The following is a 20,170-nucleotide window of genomic DNA, read 5'->3' on the forward strand; positions in this document are numbered from 1 at the left end:
CATCCCTAAAGGTAGCATTTATGACCCATCGCTAAAGCCAGCATTTATGGCCCATCCCTAAAGCCAGCATTTATGGCCCATCCCTAAAGCCAGCATTTATGGTCCATCCCTAAAGCCAGCACTTATGGCCCATCCCTAAAGCCAGCAGACCCATCCGTAAAGTCATCATTTATGGTCCATCCCTAGTTGCCCCTGAACTGAGAAACCTGAGGAACCATCCTGAAGGCAATTGAAGGACTCCCACACTGCCAGTTCTGCAATCACCAACAGATCAGACTAGATAATGATAAAAATGATTTTGTGGCCATGTTTGCAAAGGTAGGTGGAGGAGCAGGAGGTTTGAGGAAAGACGAAGGCTTAGACAGATAAGGGGAATGGGGAGAGAAGTGAGAAATCAGAATTTATTATCATGAACTTGTCACAAAATTTGTTGTTTTGCTGCAATATCACAGAGCAATCATTTCTATAAACAAAACTTCAAAATAAATAAAAATAGTACAAGAAAAATATAAAGTCAAAGTGAGGCAGTGTCTGTGGTTTATTGATCATTCAGGAATCTGATGGCAGAGGGGAAGAAGCTGTGCCGCTGGGTGCTCGTCTTCAGGCTCCTGTACCTTTTCCCTGATGGTAGCAGAGTGAAGAGGGCATGGCCTGGGTGGTGGGGGTCTCTGAGGATAGAGGCTCCTTTCTTAAGACACCGCCTCATATAGACATCCTCAAAGGAGTCAAAGGTGCCCGTGATGTCACAGGCCAAGTTAACAACCCTCTGGAGTTTATTCTTGTTCTGAGAGTTGGTGCCTCCATACCAGGCAATGATGCAACCAGCCAGAATGCTCTCCACAGTATACCTGTAGAAGTTTCCGAGAGTCTTTGGTGACGCACCGAATCTCCTCAAACACCTCACAAAGTATAGCCGCTGGCGAGCCTTCTTCATGATTACATCGACACGGAGGCTCCAGGATAGATCCTTGAAGGTGTTGGTACCCAAGAATTTGAAGTTCTTGACCCTCTCCACTACTGAGTCCGCAAGTCAACAATGATCTCCTTGGTTTTGCTGACGTTGAGCGCAAGGTTTTGTCATTACACCACTTAATGAGCTGATCCATCTCCCTCCTCTACTCTTCCTCATTGCCGTTTGTAATTCTGCCAACAAATGTGGCGTCATGAGCAAACTTATAGATAGAGATGAAATAAAATGTTGGAAAGCATACGGTCATGCACTTTGGTGGAAAAAGCAATTGGACAAACTATTTTTCAAATGGGGAGAAAATTGAAAATTCCAAGTTGCATAGGGACCTGGGAATTCTCGTGCAGGATCGCCTGAAGGTGAACCTGTAGGTTGAGTTGGTGGTGAAGAAGGCAAATGCAACACTGGCATTCATTTCAAGAGGAATCGAATAGAAGAGCAGGGATGTGATGTTGGGGTTTATAAGTCCCTGGTGGGGCCTCATGGGAAGTATTGTGGGCAATTTCGGGCACCTCATTTAAGGAAGGATGTGCTGACGTTGGAGAGGGTTCAGAAGAGGTTCACAAGGATGATTCCGGAAAGGAAAGGGTTATCAAATGAGGAGTGTTTCACATCTCTTGTCCTGTACTCCTTGGAATTTAGGAGAATGGGGGTGGGGGGGGGGGGGGTCTCATCGAAACATTTTGCATGTTGAAAGGTGTGGACAGAGTAGATGTAGAAAGGTTGTTTCCCACGTTGGGAGAGTTGCAGACAAGAGGGGACAACTTCAAGATTGAAGGGCGTTCACTTAGAACAGAGACGTGGAGGAACTTCTTCAGCCAGAGGGTGGTGAATCTGTGGAATTTGTCTCCACGGGTGGTTCTGAAGACTAGTTCATTGGGTGTATCTAGGCAGAGACTGATAAGTTCGTGATTCGCCAGGGCGTCAGAGGTTATGGGGAGGAGGCCGGGCATTGGGCCTGAGTGAGGAAATGAATCAGATCATGATTAAATGGCAGGGAGGCTTGATGGGCTGAATGACCTATTTCTGCTCCTTTGTCTATGTCCTTCCCCCACAGACATTAGTGAGCCAGGTGTGTATTGTTACAACAACCTGATAGTTTCACGCTCCCTCACTTTTAATTGCAGTTTTATTGAATTAATTACATTTAATTTAGTTTATACTTGAGTTCCCGAGTTGATGTGGAGGGATTTGAATTGGTGCCTCCAAGTCAGGAATTAGCTCTTTGGATTCCAGCCATAGAACACTTCTTCTTTCTTCTTTTTCTTTGGCTTGGCTTCGCGGGCGAAGATTTATGGAGGGGTAAAAGTCCACGTCAGCTGCAGGCTCGTTTGTGGCTGACAAGTCCGATGCGGGACAACAGCGCAGAAAAACAGGTCTTTTAGTCCTTCTAGTCCCTGCTGACAATTATTTCACTAGGTCCCAGTAACCTGCTCCCATTCCACAATCCTCCAGGCCTCTCCCATCCATGTATCTATCCAATTTATTCTTGAAACACATGATCAAGCTCACATTCACCACATCAGATGGCAGCTCATTCCACACTCCCACCACTCTCTGAGTGAAGAACTTCCCCTTAATGATCCCCCAGATCAATGGTTTTCAAACTGCCCCCTAAACTCACATTCCACCTTAATTATTCCCTCTGCCGTCGGTGCTCTGTGATTAGTGAGGGATTGCTTAAGGGTGGGATGTGGGTGGAAAGAAAAAGTTTGAAAACCACTGTTTGAATCGTCCCTCATTGACTTGTTATGTGCACGGTTTCAGAACACCAAAGAAAATAGGTCAATGACAATTTTTCTCAAGCCAAATATTTCAGTAACAATTGGGTCTAGAACTATGGTTCTCAACCTTCCCTTCCCACTCACATATCACCTTAAGCAATCCCTTACTAATCCCTTATAATCCCTTCACATAAGAAATTCCTTACTGCCTGAGGCAACAAATTTCACAGATTTACCATCCATAGAACATAGAACATTCCAGCGCAGTACAGGCCCTTTGGCCCACGATGTTGTACTATCTGATATAAACCTTAACACTCTCAAACCGATCCCTTACTCTAAACCTGACCCCATTCACAACCAAATCCCTATCCCCAACTCCCTCCCTGACCCCATCCACAACCCAACTTCCTCCCTGACCCCATCCACAACCCAACTCTCTCCCTGACCCCATCCACAACCCAACTCTCTCCCTGACCCCATCCACAACCCAACTTCCTCCCTGACCCCATCCACAACCCAACTCTCTCCCTGACCCCATCCACAACCCAACTCTCTCCCTGACCCCATCCACAACCCAACTCTCTCCCTGACCCCATCCACAACCCAACTCTCTCCCTGACCCCATCCACAACCCAACTCTCTCCCTGACCCCATCCACAACCCAACTCTCTCCCTGACCCCATCCACAACCCAACTTCCTCCCTGACCCCATCCACAACCCAACTCTCTCCCTGACCCCATCCACAACCCAACTCTCTCCCTGACCCCATCCACAACCCAACTCTCTCCCTGACCCCATCCACAACCCAACTCTCTCCCTGACCCCATCCACAACCCAACTCTCTCCCTGACCCCATCCACAACCCAACTCTCTCCCTGACCCCATCCACAACCCAACTCTCTCCCTGACCCCATCCACAACCCAACACTCTCCCTGACCCCATCCACAACCAACTTCCTCCCTGACTCCATCCACAACCCAACTCTCTCCCTGACCCCATCCACAACCCAACTCTCTCCCTGACCCCATCCACAACCCAACTCTCTCCCTGACCCCATCCACAACCCAACTCTCTCCCTGACCCCATCCACAACCCAACTCTCTCCCTGACCCCATCCACAACCCAACTCTCTCCCTGACCCCATCCACAACCCAACTCTCTCCCTGACCCCATCCACAACCAACTTCCTCCCTGACCCCATCCACAACCCAACTCTCTCCCTGACCCCATCCACAACCCAACTCTCTCCCTGACCCCATCCACAACCAAATCCCTATCCCCAACTCCCTCCCTGACCCCATCCACAACCCAACTTTCTCTCTGACCCCATCCACAACCCAACTCTCTCCCTGACCCCATCCACAACCCAACTCTCTCCCTGACCCCATCCACAACCCAACTCTCTCCCTGACCCCATCCACAACCCAACTCTCTCCCTGACCCCATCCACAACCCAACTCTCTCCCTGACCCCATCCACAACCAACTTCCTCCCTGACCCCATCCACAACCCAACTCTCTCCCTGACCCCATCCACAACCCAACTTTCTCTCTGACCCCATCCACAACCCAACATGGATGAGGTCAGGGAGGGAGTTGGGTTGTGGATGGGGTCAGGGTGAGAGTTGGGTTGTGGATGGGGTCAGGGAGAGAGTTGGGTTGTGGATGGGGTCAGGGAGAGAGTTGGGTTGTGGATGGGGTCAGGGAGAGAGTTGGGTTGTGGATGGGGTCAGGGAGGAAGTTGGGTTGTGGATGGGGTCAGGGAGAGAGTTGGGTTGTGGATGGGTCAGGGAAGAAGTTGGGTTGTGGATGGGGTCAGGGAGAGAGTTGGGTTGTGGATGGGGTCAGGGAGGAAGTTTGGTTGTGGATGGGGTCAGGGAGAGAGTTGGGTTGTGGATGGGGTCAGGGAGAGAGTTGGGTTGTGGATGGGGTCAGAGAGGAAGTTGGGTTGTGGATGGGGTCAGGGAGAGAGTTGGGTTGTGGATGGGGTCAGGGAGGAAGTTGGGTTGTGGATGGGGTCAGGGAGAGAGTTGGGTTGTGGATGGGGTCAGGGAGAGAGTTGGGTTGTGGATGGGGTCAGAGAGGAAGTTGGGTTGTGGATGGGGTCAGGGAGGGAGTTGGGGATAGGGATTTGGTTGTGGATGGGGTCAGGTTTAGAGTAGGGGATCGGTTTGAGAGTGTTAGGGATAGGGTTAAGATTTGGGATTGGATAGGTTTCGGATTCGGAGAGTTAAGGATGTCGACGGACTGATCGGAGAATGAAATCGAAAACAAAAATGTGATGGAGAAACTCAGCAGGTCACGTCGGGTGTAAAAGGCAGTCAACGTTTTGAGCCCCTCTTCTATCATGTGGAAAATTGGGTATAAAATGAAGTTGGGGTGTGCATGGGGAAGGAATTAGAATGGGGAGGTGCACAGACTAACAGGTAAGAGGTGCAGGTGAGGAATCTGGGCGATCATATGGTCACAGAGCTTGGGAGCAGAGGGGATAACAGAGGGGTTGCAGTGAGTGAGACTCGCACAGAACATGCTTCCGAGACTGGAGGAGGATGTCTTCAGGAGTGGCACCCTTTCATGAGACTTTGCAGTGGAGCAGCTGAATCGTGGGGAACAAGAGGCAGATGCTGGGAATGAGCTGAGGCCAAGTACTGACCAGCCATTACTTTATTGTATGGTGGAGTAGGTTCAAGGTCTCCACCTGCTTCTGTCTGTCCACCTCTGGGCCTGGGACACATTTCTCTTCAATGTGTGTGACGGGGAAAGGTGGGGAGGGATGGCAGAGTCTCGGGAATGGCAGGAGGAAGGAGCCAAGGAAGGGGCAGCAGTGAAGTATCAAGGAAAGGAGAGCATCTGGAGAGCATGCTACAGCATTCACCAGATACAGACCTTGGCAATTATAAGACCAGAAGACATAGGAGCAGAAATAGGCCATTCTGCCCATCAAATCCGCCCCACTATTCGATCATGAGCTGATCCAATTTCCCACTCAGCCCCACTGCCCGGCCTTCTCACCATAACCTGTGAAGCCCTGGTGAAAGCGGGCTTAAAGTAGACTGAGGCGTTTGAGCATGTTGACATTAAGAAGGATATGTGAGAATTTTTGAAAAGCATGAAGTTAGATAAGCTTCCAGGACTGGACGAGATTTGCCCAAGGCTACTGTGGGAAGCGAGGGGGGTGATGGCTGAGCCACTGGCGATGATCTTCGCATCATCACTGAGGGCAGGAGGAGAACCAGAGGACTGGAAGGATGCAACTGTTGTTCCCCTATTCAAGAAAGGAAGCAGTGATAAACCAGGAAATTATAGACCAGTGAGTTTTACTGCAGTGGTGGGCAAGCTGTTGGAGAAGGTCCTGAGAGGCAGCTTTTCGAGAGGCATTATCTGATTAGGGATAAGTCAGTCTGGCTTCGTCAGGGGGTCGTGTCTCGAGCCTGATTGAATTCCTTGAGGCTGGAACAAGGAACTTCGGTGAAGGTAGAGTGGTGCGTGTAGTATACGTGGATTCCAGGAAGCTATTTGATGAGCTCCCCCATTCAGAGAGTAAGGAGGCGTGAAATCCAAGGAGGCCTTGCTCTGTGGATATGGAATTGACTTGCCCACAGAAGGAATAGGGTTCGTATTCTGCATGGAGGTCAGTGACCAGTGGTGTTCCATGGGGATCAGTTCTGGGACCCCCTCCTCTTTGTGATTTTTATAAATGACCTGGAGGGGGAAGTGGAAGGGTGGGTCAGTACGTTTACAGATGACACGATGGTTGGTGGCGTTGTCGATATTCTGAAGGGTTGCCAAAGGTTACGGAGGGGCATTGATATGAAGTAGAGCTGGGCTGAGAAGTGGCAGCTGGAGTTTAACCTAGAAAAGTGCGATGGTAAATTCCGGTAGGTCAAATCTGCAGGCAGAACGCAGTGTTAATGGGAGGAGTCTGAGCAGCATGGATGATCTGAGAGATCTTGGGGTCGGTGTCCACAGGACACCTAAAACTGCTGCACGGGTTGATAGTATTGGCATTCATTCATGAGCTTAACAGCTGTGAGGTCATGTGGCAGCTATACCGTATATCCCAAGGAATATTGTAGTCAGTTCTAGTCACCTCACAACGGGAAGGATGTAGTTGCCTCAGAGAGGGGGCTGAGGAGATTTACGAGGATGCTTCCTGGGATGGAGAGCACGCCTTTTGAGGTTCGGTTGAGTGAACGTGGTGAGTGACGGAGGGTGAGGGGTGTCCTGATAGAGGTGGACAAGATGATGAGAGGCATTGATTGTATGGATGGCAAAAGGCTTTTTGCCCAGGGCTGACTAAGTTAGGACTTTATTTCCTGGAGTGTAGAAGAATAAGGGGAGGTGGATTATGAGGGGTATAGGTAGAGTAAATTGCAAGGAGGCTTTTTGAACTGAGTTTGGGTGAGGCGAGGACATGGGTTAAGGGTGAAAGGGGAAAAGTTTAGGGGGAAACATTAGGGGGAACTTCTTCACACAGAGAGTGGTGGGAGTGTGGAACAAGCTGCCAGCTGAAGTGGTGAATGTGGGCTCGATTTTAAGAAGAATTTGGACAGGTACATGGATGGGAGGGGTATGAAGGGATATGGTCTGGGTGCAGGTCAGTGCGACTCGACAGAATAATAGCTCTGCCTATAACTAGATGGGCCAAAGGGCCTGCTTTTGTGCTGTAGTGTTCTATGGTTCTGGGAGCTAGGAAAGGTGGTTGGAAAGAAGGAAGTGTGTGGGAGGATCTGTGTAGATCGGGCGACAAGGGGGCAGCGAATTACCTGAACTTGTGGGCGAGGGGGTGGTTGGGTTACCCAGGTGGAATTTGCCGCAGTTTCCAGCATCTGCAGTTTCTTGTCATGTAGCCAATAGGCCCTTCAGCCCAACACGTACATGCCCACCCAATTGGCATGCTGGGCTTGTCTCTTTTGCCTGCATTTGGTCTCTATCCTTTTCCGCCCAAATGTCTTGAGCTTCGTGCCCACTTCCGCAGCTTCCTCTGGCAGAAAGCTTTTTCCTCTTCCTGTGAGTGAAAAAAAAAGCCCTTTGAGTCCCTCTTAAATCTCTCCCCTCTCACCTTAAACCCCTACCCTATACCCTGGGAAGAAGACGTACCGGGGGGTTGTAGGTCAACTGGATGCATTTGGGCATCATGGACTCCTGGGCTGGAAAGGCCTGTCACCATACCGTAGGTCTCTGCCAGTGTCTAGCATTCACCTTATCAGCGGCCCTCGTGGTTTTCTAAAGCTTGGCTCTCCGGAAAAAGAGAAGGATCATCCACCACTTCTTTTGTAACCTCCTTCGAAATCCTTTGTTCGGACTCTGAACCTTTGCCACAGCCAAATGAGCAGCATCTGTCCAATTCTCTGAGATATCAACGGTTTGGTAGTTCTCTGATCGCAGCAATACAAACATTCGAAGCTTTAGTGCTGCAGGAACATCACAAAACAGTTCGTTGATTAATGTCAGTAAAGACTATTAAACTACATAAATTTGCTAGTCGGAAACCCCCTGGTGAACTGTTAAGTCACATTACAGAACAGAAAAAGAACAGGCTCCATTAGGTTTAATGAGTTCTACAACACCCATTACTGCACACAGACCTCTTAAACAGGCAAAGTGCTGCTTCACGAAGGATGGGTTTGCCTCTACCCCCACCATCCCGAGCCCTTCGCACTCTAATTTACACCTCAGAATCAGAATTTATTGTCAAGAACAAGTCATGAAATTAGTTGTTTTGTGGCAGGATCACAGTGTAAACATTCATATAAACCACTTTACAACAATAAATAAAAATAGTGGAAGAAAAGTCAAACTAAGGCAGTGTCTTTGGTTCATGGTCATTCAGGAATCTGATGGCGGAGGGGAAGACGCTGCCCTTGTGCCGCTGGGTGCTCGTCTTCGAGCTCCTGTACCTTTTCCCGATGGTAGCAGAGTGAAGAGGGCATGGCCTGGGTGGTGGGGGTCTTTGAGGAAAGAGGCTGCTTTCTTAAGGCACCACCTCTTGTAGACATCCTCGATGGGGTAAAGTCTGGTGCCTGTGATGTCGCAGGCTGAGTTAACAACCCTCTGGAGCTTTTGCTGACCTGAGCATTGGCACCTCCGTACCAGGCAGTGATGCAACCAGTCAGAATACTCTCCAAAGTGCACCTGTAGAAATTTGCAGGCGTCTTCAGTGACGTACCAAATCTCCTCAAACACCCCTCAAAGTATAGCCGCTGGTGAGCCTTCTTTGTGATTGCATCAATACGGAGGCTCCAGAATGGAACTTGGAGATGTTGGCACCCTGGAATTTGGAGTTCTTGACATTCTCCACCACTGAGCCCTCAATGAGGACCGGGTTGTGTTCCTCTGACTTCCTCCTGAAGTCCACAATCACCTCCTTGGTTTTGCCGATGTTGAGTGCAAGGTTGTTGATGTGACATCATTCAATGGTGTGATCCATTTCCCTCCTTTACACTTCCTCATTGCTGTTTGCAATTCTGCCGACAACCTCTGCCACATGATCTCCTAGAACTAAAAATGTCTGTGAGTTACCAACATCTTGACGGGTGTGTGCACAGCTCCGCAACAATGACCAGGAGCCTTGGGATGAGCGGGTAAAATCCCCCAGAGGGTGCATCAAAGAATTTACATCATGCGGTTCAGGAGATCGTTAACGCTTCTAATCGGCAGGAATGCTGGAAACTATTTTTAAATGTTTAAATTTAAATTAAACTTAGTCATAACAGTACAGTAAGAAGTCCTTCCGGCCCAAGAGCCTGTGACACCCAAATACACCAATTAACCTACAAACCCCCTCCTGTACGTCTTGGAGGGTGAGAGGAAACTGGGACACCCAGATGAAGCCCCTCACAGACACGAGGAGAATGTACAAACTCCTTACAGACAGCGCGGGATTCAAACCCACGTCATTGGCGCTGGAACAGCGTTGTGTTAATGGAGCCGCCCCGTTCCTGAAGTGATCAGAAAGTTCCACGTTGTCGAACTTTCCACTCCTGCTTGGGGTTCTCCGAACAAATACTAATGATAACCAGTTTAATGTCGTACACATTGGACTGAGCATATGCATCAAAATTCTTACTTGCTGCAGCCGAACAGGGACTTTATAACAAGAGCTACAAAACCAACTAAAAATCAATTACAATCGTGAATTGAATGAAAAATAGGAAATAAATAGAAAAAAAGGTAGATATTAAATATTTAGTTATCCTTGGGCAAAAAAAGTGACTTTGCAACAGTGCGGACGGTCCTTTTGTGGTGTTGGAGCAGTGAGGGGAGGTTGATGGCTGTTGGAAAGTAACTGTTCTTGAGTACAGGAGTTGGGAGGTTAGGGTAAAGTTGTTTAAGACATTGGTGCGGCCAAAGTTGGAGGATTGTGTACAGTTTTTGGTCACCTACAGGAAAGATATCAATAAGATAGAAGGAGGGCAGAGAAGATTTACTAGGATGTTGCCCACAGGGAAAGGTTAAACAGGTTACGACTTTATTCCCTGGAATATAGAAAAATGAGGGGAGATTTGATCGAGGTATTTAAAATTATGAGGGGAATAGACAGAGCAAATGTAGAGAGGCTTTTTCCACTGAGGCTGGGTGAGATGGAAACCAGAGGACAAGGGTTAAGCGTGAAAGGGGAAAAGTTTAGGGAGAACGTCTTAACACAGAGAGTGGTGGGAGTGTGGAATGAGCTGAAGTGGTAACATTTAAGAAGAATTTGGACAGGTACATGGATGGGAGGGATGTGGAGGGATATGGACTTGTGTGCAGGTCAGTGGGACTAGGCAAAAGAAATTGTTCAGCACAAACTGGAAGGTCTGAAGGGGCCTGTCTGTGCTGTAATGTTCTATGGAACCTAGACGTGCTGCTCTTCAGGCTTCTGTACTTTCTGGCCAAAGGAGGCAGTGAGAAGAGGTTGTGACCAGGGCGATGGGTTTCCGTTATGATGTTGGCTGCATCCTGGAGACAGTGCCTCACGTAGGTGTCTGCAGTGGATGGATGAGGCTAGGTTGGCCACTTTCTGCAGCCTTCCACACACCTGGATATTCGAACAGTCCGTGAGGCCACCAGCCAGTATTACCTTCCACAATACATGGTCCTCCAGAATGGAGGACCATCGCCTTCCCAAGATCGTGTTATATGGCGAGCTCTCCACTGGCCACCGTGACAGAGGTGCACCAAAGAAAAGGTACAAGGACTGCCTAAAGAAATCTCTTGGTGCCTGCCACATTGACCACCGCCAGTGGGCTGATAACGCCTCAAACTGTGCATCTTGGCGCCTCACAGTTTGGGGGGCAGCAACCTCCTTTGAAGAAGACCGCAGAGCCTACCTCACTGACAAAAGGCAAAGGAGGAAAAACCCAACACCCAACCCCAACCAACCAATTTTCCCCTGCAACCGCTGCAATCGTGTCTGCCTGTCCCGCATCGGACTTGTCAGCCACAAACGAGCCTGCAGCTGACGTGGACTTTTTACCCCCTCCATAAATCTTCGTCCGCGAAGCCAAGCCAAAGAAGAGAAGAAAAAAAGTAGTGGTGATGGACTTCCAAAGGAACCATTGGGAGGAAACTCTGAAAGTCTCTAAAAGGTGCTCTCAAAATCACTCAGCAGGCCAGGCAGCATCTGTGGAGAGAGAGAATGACAATAATAGCATAAAGGCAGAACCGTTAGTGTAGCATTTAGCGCGACACTATTACAGCGCCAGTGACCCGGGTCCAAATCCCGCGCTGTCTGTAAGGAGTGTGTACGCTTTCCCTGTGTGTGCGTGGGTTTTCCCCGAGGGATCCAGTTTCCTCCCATCCTTTAAAATGTACTGGGGGTTGTAGGTTAATTGATGTATTTGGGTAGCACAGGCTCGTGGGCAGGAAGGGCCTGTCTCCATGCTGTATTGTTAAAATTAAAAAACAAAACAGCATTTCATCAACTGAACCAGGATGGAAGTTGTGAATGTTTGAAGTATTGAGTTTAGGAGCAGGAAGGTTCTGCTGTGACTATACAAGGTACTGGCGAGGCCCCATCTGGAGAACTGCGTGCAGTTCTGGTATCCTTACTTGAACAAGGATGTCCTGGCTTTGGGGGGGGGGGGGGGGGGGGTCGGTGGGGTTGCAGAGGAGGTTCACCAGGCTGATTCCAGGGATGAGGAGTTTGCCCTATGAGGAGTGATCGAGTCGTCTGGGACTGTAGTCGTTGAAATTTAGAAGAATGAGAGGGGATCTTATAGAAATGTAAAATTATGAAAGGCAGAGATAAGATAGAGGTAGGTAAGTTGTTTCCATTGGTGGAGGAGACCAGAACTAGGGGACATGGTCTCAAGATTCAGGGGAGTAGATTTAGGATGGAGCTGAGGACGAACTAATTTTCCCAGAGGGTGGTGAATCTGTGGAATTCGGTTGTAGCAGTGGAGATGAACTCAGTAAATATACTTAAGACAAGGTAAGGGATATGGGGAAAAGGCAGGTGAGTGGAGATGAGCCTCTCATCTCATTGAATGGCAGAACAGGCTCGACGGGCCGCATGGCCGACTCCTGCTCCTATCTTTTGTGTTCTAACAACACCCAGGAAATCCTCCCACTCCTCAGCACCATTCTCATTTACTAGCCTTCTCTCTCCCCTGATCTCTCTTTATACCTCCATTCTCACCTTCTAAATGTAAATGTAAAATTTAGACAGACAGCTCGATAAAAGGCCATTTTGGCCCATGGGCCCGTGACTCCCAATTTACATCTAACTGACCTGCACCCCACATATGTTTTTGAAGGGTAGGAGGAAACTGGAGCACCCAGGGGAAACCCACGCAGACACGGGGAGAACGTACAAACTCCTTACAGACAGCACGGGATTCGAACCCCTGTCGTTGGCGCTGTAACAGTGTCGCGCTGCCCTCTGCACTAACCGCCCCACCCTCATCAGAATCCGGCACTGGCAGCCCCCATCTTCTGATCTGGGACACAAATGTGCTGGAGAAATGCAGCAGGTCACGTAGCATCTACAGGAAGCAAAAGGCAGAGGGGGAGCAGTAAAATCGGTGGGGGGGGGGGGGGGGTGTCTCCTGAATCACACTTCAAAGGGAAGACAAGAGCATCTTGTGGGTAATGATCCAAAGCCTCGACATCCTCCCTGTAATGAGGCGACCAGAACTGAATGCAATATCTCAAGTGTGATCGAACCAGCTGCAACATTACCTCACGGCTCTTGAACTCAAGCCCCCAACTAGTGAAGGCCAGCGCACTATGCCCTTCCTAACCACCCTCTCAACCTGCGCAGCAACCTTGAGGGACCTGGACACTAAAATCTTTCTGTACCTCCGCACTGATAAGAATCCTGTCATTAATTACGTACTCCACCCTCAAGTTCAACCTTCCAAAATGCATCCATTCACACTTATCCGGATTGAACTCCATCTGCCACACTTCTCCGCCCAACTCTGCATCCTGTCTGTATCCTGTAGTAACCTACAGCAACCTGCTACACTAGGGACATTTAAAAGTATCTGAGACAAGTGCATCGATGCAAGAAAAACAGAGGGTTAGGGGTGTGAGTTCGGGAAGATTCAGACTTGATCATTTCTCTTTCGATTGTTGGGCTGAAGGGCCTGCACTGTTCTAACCTCCTCCGACGTCCACATCTCCAATCATCTGCACAGTTACTGACCCATCCCACCACCTCTCCATCCAAGTCGTTTATAAAGAGCAGCGGTCCCAGAACAGATCCCCTAGTCCCTGACATTCAAGGGGGGGGAGTGGTGTGTGTGTGGCTGGGGAGGCAGGAACTCCCAGTGTGGGGAAAGGGGTTGACTGTGCAGCGGGGAAAGGATCAGAAATCTCCAAGAAAGAGAGAAACATTTTTTTCAAAAATACAGGTCAGCGGGAAGCACTGAATGATGTTGCGGGGAGCTTGATCCAGCCGTGTGCAGTCACCATCTCTGTTGTACCACTGATCCCTCTTCAACATGCAGGAATTTCTACCTTGTAAACCAGAGGGTCCCCAATGACAATAGCCTTTAGCTCAGGGAAGCCGAGCTCTGGGACTTGCCTATTTGCAATGTATTGCAGTGTTTACTTGTCTGCAGCCTTGCATTGCTGGACGCCACAATGTTAAACCTCCTGATTTATTCCATTTTTAACCCACCTTTCCCATTTAAAGCCGTTTCTCCTCCTCCGGTGCAGTAATTGTTAACTGGCATCCTAATTGAACAGCTCCAGCGAGCTGAATTCTGGAAATAAAATAAATCTTGCTACAGATCTCATGGCATTGATTGGAAACCAGAGACTATCGACAATGTACCAAACGCTGACAGCAATCCCACGCGTGTCGACTTCTTGCTAAAGTCCTTTGAAATGCTGTCCTTGAGAATGCCTTTAGTAGGAAGTTCTCCTAATGTTTGGAGAAAGACAGAATACAGTATATGTCAGTGTTAACCCCAAAGGAGTTTATTTAGTACTCTAATAGCTGTTATGAGCCTACATTATATCCAAGGAGTAATTCTCCTTAGAGGAGCAGGGCTTGCTTTGTGTCAATATTCTGGCATTTTTAGGCACGTACTGACTATGCTTCTGGGATCGTTGCAGGAGTCAGGCAGTCTGATAATAGTCCGCATTCATTAATAAGGCTACTGCTTCTGTCCTTCCATTGCCCACCACAGGGATGCTTTCTCTCGCTCAGGGACACAGGCAGACACATTGAAAGAAGCTTTTTCCTTTGCTGCCGGGCTAAAGATAACACACGGAACTTGCAGAGACAGCCTCCAAATGCTGTGTGTACACACACCCACACACACACACTCACCCGCGCACACACACTCACACATACACGCACATTCACACTACGCCATACATACACACACATAATTACTCAACATGCATGCAGTCACACACATACACACCCATTCACACACACACTCACCCTCTCTCTCTCACACACACACCTTCTCTCTCTCTCACACTCTCTCTCACACACACACACACACACACTCATCCTCTCTCTCACACACACACACACACACACACACACACACACACACACACACACACACACACACACACACACACACACACACACACACACACACACACACACATTGACAACTTCCATTTCCCGGGCGGCGAGGTATAGCAGTAGAAAGGGGGGTTTGCTTGTTGTACCCAGCTGCAACACCTGGCACCGAACCCTGAGACTGAGCCGACTGACCCTGCAGACATCCAGAGCCTTTGACCTCCAGCCTGGACAAAGTTGGGCTGCTTGTAAACCTCGACCAGACAATGTACCAGATTCAGGAAATTTCATCCTGCCTCAAGGCAACCGGATGTTTGTCTGCTTTCAGTATCTGAGAAGCAGTGGCAAATTGTAGAATCATAGAAAATGGGAGCAGGAGAAGGCCATTCACCCCTTTGAGCCTTCCCCACCATTCAACACCATCCTGGGTGATCCTGTGACCTCTGTTCCCTATTCCTGGCTTCTCTCCATCCCCCTTGATCCCTCTAATTATCAGGGCCACACCCAACTCCCATCTGAATATATCTAATGAACCGGCCTCAACAACTTTGTGTGGCCGGGAGTTCCACACGTTCACAACTCCCTGAGCGAAGACGTTTCTCCTCAACTTAGTCCGAAATGCCTTCCCCCTTCTTCTTAGACTGTGATCCCTTGTCTCCTTGTGTGTGTGATGGAGGGGGGTGTGTGATGGAGTCGATGGAGGGGAGGGGGTGTGTGATGGAGTCGATGGAGGGGAGGGGGTGTGTGATGGAGTCGATGGAGGGGAGGGGGTGTGATGGAGTCGATGAAGGGGTGGGGGTGTGATGGAGTCGATAGAGGGGAGGGTGTGATGGAGTCGATGGAAGGGAGGGGGTGTGATGGAGTCGATGGAGGGGAGGGTGTGTGTGGAGTCGATGGAGGGGAGGGTGTGTGATGGAGTCGACGGAGGGGAGGGATGTGTGATGGAGTCGATGGAGGGGAGGTTGTGCAATGGAGTCGATGGATGCGAGGGGGTGTGTGTGATGGAATCGACAGAGGGGGATTTGTGAAGGAGTTGATGGAGGGGAGGGGGTGTGAGGAATTGACCCACGTTCACAACCCTCTGCAATTTCCTGTGGTCATGGGCAGACAGTCCCCATCCCCGTCCCCCTCAGAGATACACCCTGACAGGATGCTCTCACTGTTAACCTGCAGAAGTACAGAGTCGGGTACGCTTCCTTGGCCATTGCATCGATGTGGGTGGGACCAGGACAGGTCACTGGAGAGGTTTACTCATGGGAACATCAACCTGTCTACACCCTGTTCTGCCAAAGCTCCAATCTCCATTACAAGGAATAGCCTTGTTCTGTGTGCTGCCCAAGCAAGGTTGGACAGGTCTATGGATGAGAAGAAGATGGAGGGTTATGGGCATTGTGCAGGGAGGTGGGACTAGAAAGGGGTGTTTGGTTCGGTGCGGACTAGAAGGGCCTAATGGCCTGTTTCCGTGCTGTAATTGTTATGTTTTATGTTAAGTCATCCTACACTTAAGAACAACAGTGCATGAACAAGCTGGAGAAACCCAGCAGGTCACACAGCACGTACAGTAAATTAGGGGATATAACTAAGGTTTAGGGCCTGAGCCCTTTGTATGGGGACGTTGGTTACCCTTCCCATCGATCCTGCGTGACCTGCTGAGTTTCTCCAGCACTTTTGTGCAATCACAGAGTCTGCAGACTTTCCTGATTAAAATCCTTTACCAGTGTGGGGTCTGTTTAAGAGCCTGATTGTTGCAGGAAGGAAACTTCACTTGACTCTGGAAGTTCATGTTTACAAGCTTGATGAGAGAGGGACATGACACCGTTGGCACAACGCTATTTCAGCTCCAACAACCTGGGGTTCGAATCCCGCGCTGTCTGTAAGGAGTTTGTACGATCTCCCCGAGTCTGAATGGGTTTCCTCTGGGGGGGCTCCAGTTTCTTCTCACCATTCAAAACGTACAGGAATTGCAGGTTAATTTGGGTGAAATCGGGTGGCATGGGTTTAAATGGCTGGAATAGACTTCTACGATGCCGTATATAACAATTCAAATATAAGACTGGGCGGAGGTGGGAAAGTCCTTCAATATGTTGTGCAGCGGGAGGTAGAAGAGTTGATGGAGGGAGGTCGGTGTGTGCGGTGGACAGAACTTTGCTGCCAGCCCCAAAGATGGCTCGTTATCACCAGAATTGCAAGGGTTAAGTGGGAATCACAAGCTGTTGCCTGAAGTTGGTTATTTACGATTAGATTCTGAACCTTGTAAAACATTTCACACAGTCAAATAATGAACTCATTGTTTGAATCGTCTGTCAGCGACTTGTGCAGAGCGGGGGCTGGTTATAATTTGGAGTCAGCGGATTTAAATTGTATTAAGTAAAAGGTTAAAACAAGGATGCTGGGTCAACTCTGATATAACACAGAAGCAACATGGTCATTTTTAAATTAAAATTTTTAATGTAGACATACAGCACGGTAACCGGCCCTTTCGGCCCACGAGTCCTTGCTGCCCAATTACACGCAATGAACCTACAACTCCCGGTACGTTTTGAACAGTGGGAGTAAACTGGAGCCCCCGGGGGAAACCCACGCAGACACGGGAGAACGTACAAACTCCTTACAGACAACGCGGGATTTGAACCCAGGTCGCTGGCGCTGTAACGGCGTTGTGCTAACCGCTACGCCAACTGTGCAGTCCAACCACTACACTAACCATGGTACTCATATAAACTGATAACGGTTATTAGATTACTGTATATGGAATACTTCTAACAATGCCAGTATTTATTGTCCATCCCTGGTCAGAGGGTGGTGAAGAATCTTTCACATTGACGTCTGTCCATCTGGGTCAGGGCATCAATAAACCAGGTGGATTTTTACAAATATTTATTCTTTATTGTTTCTGGGACAGTTACAGGTTGATTTAACGACTTCAGATTAAAGTGCCAAACTGCCGTGATGGTATTTGAGCTCACATCTCTGGGTCAGGGGTCCAGAACTCTGGCTACGTGTACAAGCGTGGCACCCCCCCCCCCCCCCCCACCGTCACTCCTCCATCGCACACCTCCGGGCAGGCTGCTGGACAGGGGTTAACCTTCCCTTTCCTTCGTTACAGAATCACGCAATGTCACAGCACAGCAGTTAACGCCTGCCCACTTCGCCACACTCGGGGAGAGCTGCATTCCTGGAAGTTGGACGCCTTCCTCCTCCTGCTTGCAAGGAAGATTTCAGAGACGGACATTTTTAGAGCGAAGAGAACGCATATTGTATCATAAGATGAAACGTACAGAACTCGGTCTGTCGAAATTCGATATTCTTTTTCATGCCGTTAAAGGCAACAAGCAGGTTCCGCGTGTTTGAGTGTGATTGTATGTGTGGAGATGTGTACTATATGTATAAAGTGTTACACATGCATTATCTCACTGAACCTCCCCCTTCCCTCGCGCCAGACTGAAGCTGGCCTCCCACAAGAAACGTGAATGTTAACCGTGGCGCCCGCCACAGTGACCGTTACATTGCCATTCATGTGATTGGTCTTATGTATAACAAGTATCAGCCTTTCTAACGAGTCCATCAGGAAATTCTTGAGTTCACACTTTCTTTGCAAGAATTCTGTACGACCAACTTTCCAGTCAATTAAATGATGCTTAACCTTAACTGTTCTTTGTGTTTATTCTGCTGTCTGAACCTGGATTTTACTGGAATTACTGTGTTCATTTTAAGAAATAAATCCATGCATCAAGAAATGTTATTTTCTTTGTTTCTCTGTGAGTTGGTGACATTAGGGGTTCATGGAAGTCTCGGACGCAGGAGGCCAGTGGTTCTCAACCTTCCCTTCCCACTCACAGCCCACCTTAAACAATCCCTTACTAATCACAGAGCACCGATGGCATCAGGAATATTTAAGGTGGGATGTGGGTGGAAAGAAAAAGGTTGAGAACCTCTGTAGTAAAGCTTTCTCTCTCCCCACCCTCTCTCAAGATTCAAAGTTCAAGATTCCTTTATTGATGTAATTAAAAACTGCAATTTTATGCGGAATGTGCTTTAGCTCCAGATCCAAACCTCCGACACAGTCAGGAATCCTTCAGCTCCTTTGGCATCTCCTCACATCCCAGTTCCGATACCTGGTGCCCCTTCAGCCAGTCTCCAGCAGCCTGCAGCGTGCTGTGGGTCCCTCGCCTTGAGTCACCAACAGCCCCGCCTCCTGTGTGTTCCTCAGCCGCAGAATGCCTCACTGGTCCACCGTCCTGTGAGCCATCTCCTCTGCTTCTCCTTCTCAGACGAGTGGGGGGGGGGTCTCCCCATTTTCTGGTGCCCTGCACCACCCCTCTGCTTCACTGGAGTCTGCAACCCCTCGCGGTCACTGCCGATCATAAATGCCACCACCTTTGGCGCAGACCCCACAGTTGCAGAATTTTTAACGGGCCATTTAAAGCCTGTAAAAAGCTTTCAGCAAGCGGATTGGGCATTTGGACCCCACAGGGGAAAGCTGTGCCTCTGCTACCTGCCCTCCATGGATCTGCACCAGCGGCAGGCGCTACCGTTACCGCAGCTCCAGCATTTTCCTATATTCCACCTCCCGCCATCCCAGTAGCTGAGTGGGCAGAATCTCTGTCTCACAGCACTGGAGACCCTGAGTTCAATCCTCACCTCTGCTGCTGTCCGTGTGGAGTCTGCACGTTCTCAGGTCCAGTTTCATCCGAATGCTCTGGTTTCCTTAAGGAAGGATCTGCTGGCATTGGAGAGGGTTTAGAGAAGATTCACAAGAACGATTCCTGGAATGAAGGCTCTTGGATTGGACTCCTTGGAGTTGAGGAGAATGAGGGTGAAATCTCATTTTGAATGTTGAAAGGCCTGGACAGAGTAGATGTGGCAAAGTTGTTTCCCATGGTGGGAGAGTCGAGGTCAAGAGGGCATGGCTTCGGGATTCAAGGGAGCACGTTTAAATCAGAGATGTGGAGGAATTTCTTTAGCCAAAGAGCAGTGAACCTGTGGAATTTGCTACCAGGGGCGGGTCTGGAGGCCACGTCGTTGGGTGTATTTAAGGCAGAGATTGATAGAGATCAGAATATTCAAGGAATCAAAGATTATGGGGAGGAAGGTCAGGGAGTGGGGCTGAGTGGGGGAATGGATCAGCTCCTGATGGAGTGGACTTGATCGGCTAAATGGTCTCCTATACAACTGGACACGAGAACATCAGAGAATAGGAGCAGAAGACCAGTCAGCCCATCCAGGCTACCCCACTATTCAATATGGTGACATTTTAAAGTAAATTGAATTTACTTACAACACAAGGAGATGATGAGTTTGCCAACAGGAACCCTGATTTCCATTGCTTGAGTTGAGGGCAACATGGAGATCATAGCAGTTTGTGCAGCACCGTTTCAGCGCCAGGGATCGGGACTGGGTTTCAAATCCCGCGCTGTCTGTAAGGAGTTGGTACATTCTCCCTGTGTCTGCGTGGATTTTCCCCTGGAACTCCGGGTATTCCCACTGTTCGAATCATAGGT

At 49.1% G+C, this 20,170-nt stretch overlaps 1 protein-coding gene across 2 annotated transcripts in view; it reads left to right on the forward strand.

Moving 5' to 3' along the window:
- The window catches only part of LOC138755856 (zinc finger protein 521-like), a 421,662-nt gene extending 403,256 nt beyond the window's left edge, over nucleotides 1-18,406 (forward strand). For both annotated transcript variants that reach the window (XM_069922587.1, XM_069922585.1), the window contains one exon: nucleotides 17,776-18,406. In XM_069922587.1, the coding sequence (XP_069778688.1) occupies nucleotides 17,776-17,805 (30 nt within the window). In that variant the 3' untranslated portion in view covers nucleotides 17,806-18,406. The remainder of the gene's footprint in view (nucleotides 1-17,775) is intronic.
- The last annotated feature ends 1,764 nt before the right edge of the window (nucleotides 18,407-20,170 follow it).

Source organism: Narcine bancroftii, chromosome 2 (genome assembly GCF_036971445.1).
Source record: "Narcine bancroftii isolate sNarBan1 chromosome 2, sNarBan1.hap1, whole genome shotgun sequence".
In the NCBI taxonomy this organism is placed as follows: Eukaryota; Metazoa; Chordata; class Chondrichthyes; order Torpediniformes; family Narcinidae; genus Narcine; species Narcine bancroftii.